Source organism: Lolium perenne, chromosome 1 (genome assembly GCF_019359855.2).
Source record: "Lolium perenne isolate Kyuss_39 chromosome 1, Kyuss_2.0, whole genome shotgun sequence".
NCBI classification, from domain to species: domain Eukaryota; kingdom Viridiplantae; phylum Streptophyta; class Magnoliopsida; order Poales; family Poaceae; genus Lolium; species Lolium perenne.
The window spans coordinates 251,104,676-251,107,127 of NC_067244.2; the positions used below are offsets into that span (position 1 = coordinate 251,104,676).

Genomic DNA, 2,452 nt, shown 5'->3' on the forward strand with positions numbered 1-2,452 from the left:
AAGAAAAGAAAACAGTAAAAGAAAAAGGAAAACAAAAAAAATACATTTGGTACCGGTTGGTAGGGGTGGGCATAAAAAACCGAGCACCGAACACCGAACCGAACTAACCGGGACCGAAACCGAATACACCGAAACCGAATTAACCGAAAACAATTTCGGTGCTTAAATATGAAAAACCGAATTTATATTAACAAATTCGGTTCTAACCATCTGTTAACCGAAATAACCTAAAAAACCGATATACCGTTAACACATAGCATAATCGTCTCATACACAATCGTTTGAAATAATTTCTTTGCCCAACAACCGAACTCCAAGCAGGCCAAAGTCCCAAACTCCACGATACCTAAAAAAAAGTAAAGGCAGCCCCATGAACGTATTATATATATACAAGTTCCCCACAATAAAATAGTACGTGTATATAAGCATATGTCCAGTTTCATTTTGCTTCATCTAGGTATGTACGAGTAGTTTGCTACTACATGGTCGTATGGTTCCTCGAGTTAGGAGGAGCACTGATAGTATATATATGTACTTAATAGTCCTGGTCGTACGTGGACCTAGCTTATAGTCACGGCAACTGCTAAGCTAATGCGTGCCATCATGCCATCATACGTACTTGACTTATTATTTTTTGTCAAAATTAGGTTAAATCGGTAAAAAACCGAACACCGAACCGAATTTTCAGATAACCGAATTAGAAATTAATTAGAAAACCGATATAATTTCGGTTCTCATTTCTTATTACCCGAATTATCAAAAAAACCGAAAAACCGAACCGAATTTTCGGTTAAAACCGAACGCCCAGGCCTACCGGTTGGTAGCACCAACCGGTACGAAAGGTCTTTCGTACCGGTTGGTGGTACCAACCGGTACTAAAGGCCCCTCCCCCTCGTTTTCCCTTAGCCGGCGACCCTCCCCCTCGTTTTCCCTTAGCCGCGCGACGAAGCAGAGACGCCGACGCCGCCGACGCACCCACGCCGCCGACGCACCCACGCCGCCGCCGACGCAGCCGCCGCCGCCGACGCAGCCGCCGCCGCCCGCAGGTAACCTCCCCGGCCCTCTCCTCCTTCTTTCCCTCCCTAGCTACCGCCGTGCCCACTGCCCGCAAGGTGTTCGACGAGACGCCGCTCCGCCCGTCCGCCAACGAGAACTCTGGCTCGCCACCGTGCAGCCCTCGGGGACCTCGTACTCCTCTCCCTCCCTGTTTCGCACGACGAAGCTCCGGTGCGCGTGGCGCAGCAGCACCATCGTCGGCGGGTGCAGCCGCAGCGTCTCCTTGACGCAGCGGTGGAGGGCCTCCATCTCTTGGAGTACCTCGTAGTCGACGCGGCCCCCGTGCCTCGCCATGATCCGCTGCTGCTCCCGGACGGCGGCGCGAAGGTGCGCGGCGTTGTCGTCCGCGAGGAGGCGCGCCCCGGTCCACGTGCCCGTGCTGGAGCTGGTGTGCTGCCCCGCGAACAGCGCCGAGACCAACATCCCGACCACCTCCGTCTCCGTCGTGCCGCGGCCGTCCTTGTACCGGGAGTCGATCAGGCACTGCAGCATGTCATCGGCGTTTCGGACGCCGGGCTCGGACATGCTTGCTGCTGCCGGGGCATCCTCCCGTTCCCCTCCATCTTCTTGTTGCGCGGGGTGCGGTGCCTTTGCCGCTGGAGTACTCCAAGCTCACCAGCGTGGACGACGCGCTCTTGCGGAACGACAGCTCCTTCATTGTCGTCGTCGCCTCGGTGCTGCACCGGCCGCCGACGGCTGTCAGCGGCGGCAAGCAAGCGGCCGTCCTCTGCTTGCGCCACCGATGCCAGGACAAGGCGAGGAGACCAGCTAGCTGCCGTCGCTGCCAGAAGGATCACCGCGAGGACGACGACGGCGGCGAGCGCCTTCGTGGAAGGCGGGCAGTGGGTTCCGCTGCAATGCTCGTGGCCACCGTCGGAGCTGGTCCGCGGCGGGATGCCGGCGCTGAACGGCTGGGGCCTGTCGGGGTCGATGAGGTCCGAGGAAGTGCATGGGCGGAGGTCGGGGAGCCCGGTGCCGCAGAGATCGGCGTTGTTCCCGTACTGGAATGCGCCCTCCAGCTTCGCCAGTTCTGGGGAACAACCAAACCAAATTAATTAGCCAAACTGATTCGGATGTCGTTGTTTGCGTCGTGTTGTGTGGGTTAATTACCGGAGGGCACACTGCCGGTGAGCGAGTTGTTCCTGAAGTTACAGGATTCGGCTGCGTTTCGTGGTGTTTCGTAGGCGGTGATGATGGCGTTGCGGCGCGTGATGGCGTCGCGGTAGGCGGTGTTCTCGTTCTTAGTTTGCTACATTTTTAGCAGGAATCTGACATTATCTTAAGCCCCTTAATTAATTTCAAGTCATTGTTCAAGATTTCTTGTTCTTATGCTAGATGGCTATTCAAATAACTAGAATGGAAAATGGGCAAATCGCAAACGAGCAGCAATATGATG

General features: G+C 55.2%; 1 protein-coding gene across 1 annotated transcript; it reads right to left on the reverse strand.

Annotated features, from left to right (window-relative positions):
* Positions 1 to 1,086: 1,086 nt before the first annotated feature.
* Positions 1,087 to 1,581, reverse strand: LOC127339707 (obtusifoliol 14-alpha demethylase-like). The gene has a single exon (XM_051365530.2). It carries the CDS (start codon positions 1,579 to 1,581, stop codon positions 1,087 to 1,089), a length of 495 nt encoding a protein of 164 aa, XP_051221490.2.
* Positions 1,582 to 2,452: the final 871 nt, after the last annotated feature.

Excerpts from the sequence above, each read along its gene's own strand:
- LOC127339707 (XM_051365530.2), bottom strand. The coding sequence starts at position 1,581 with ATGTCCGAGCCCGGCGTCCGAAACGCCGATGACATGCTGCAGTGCCTG.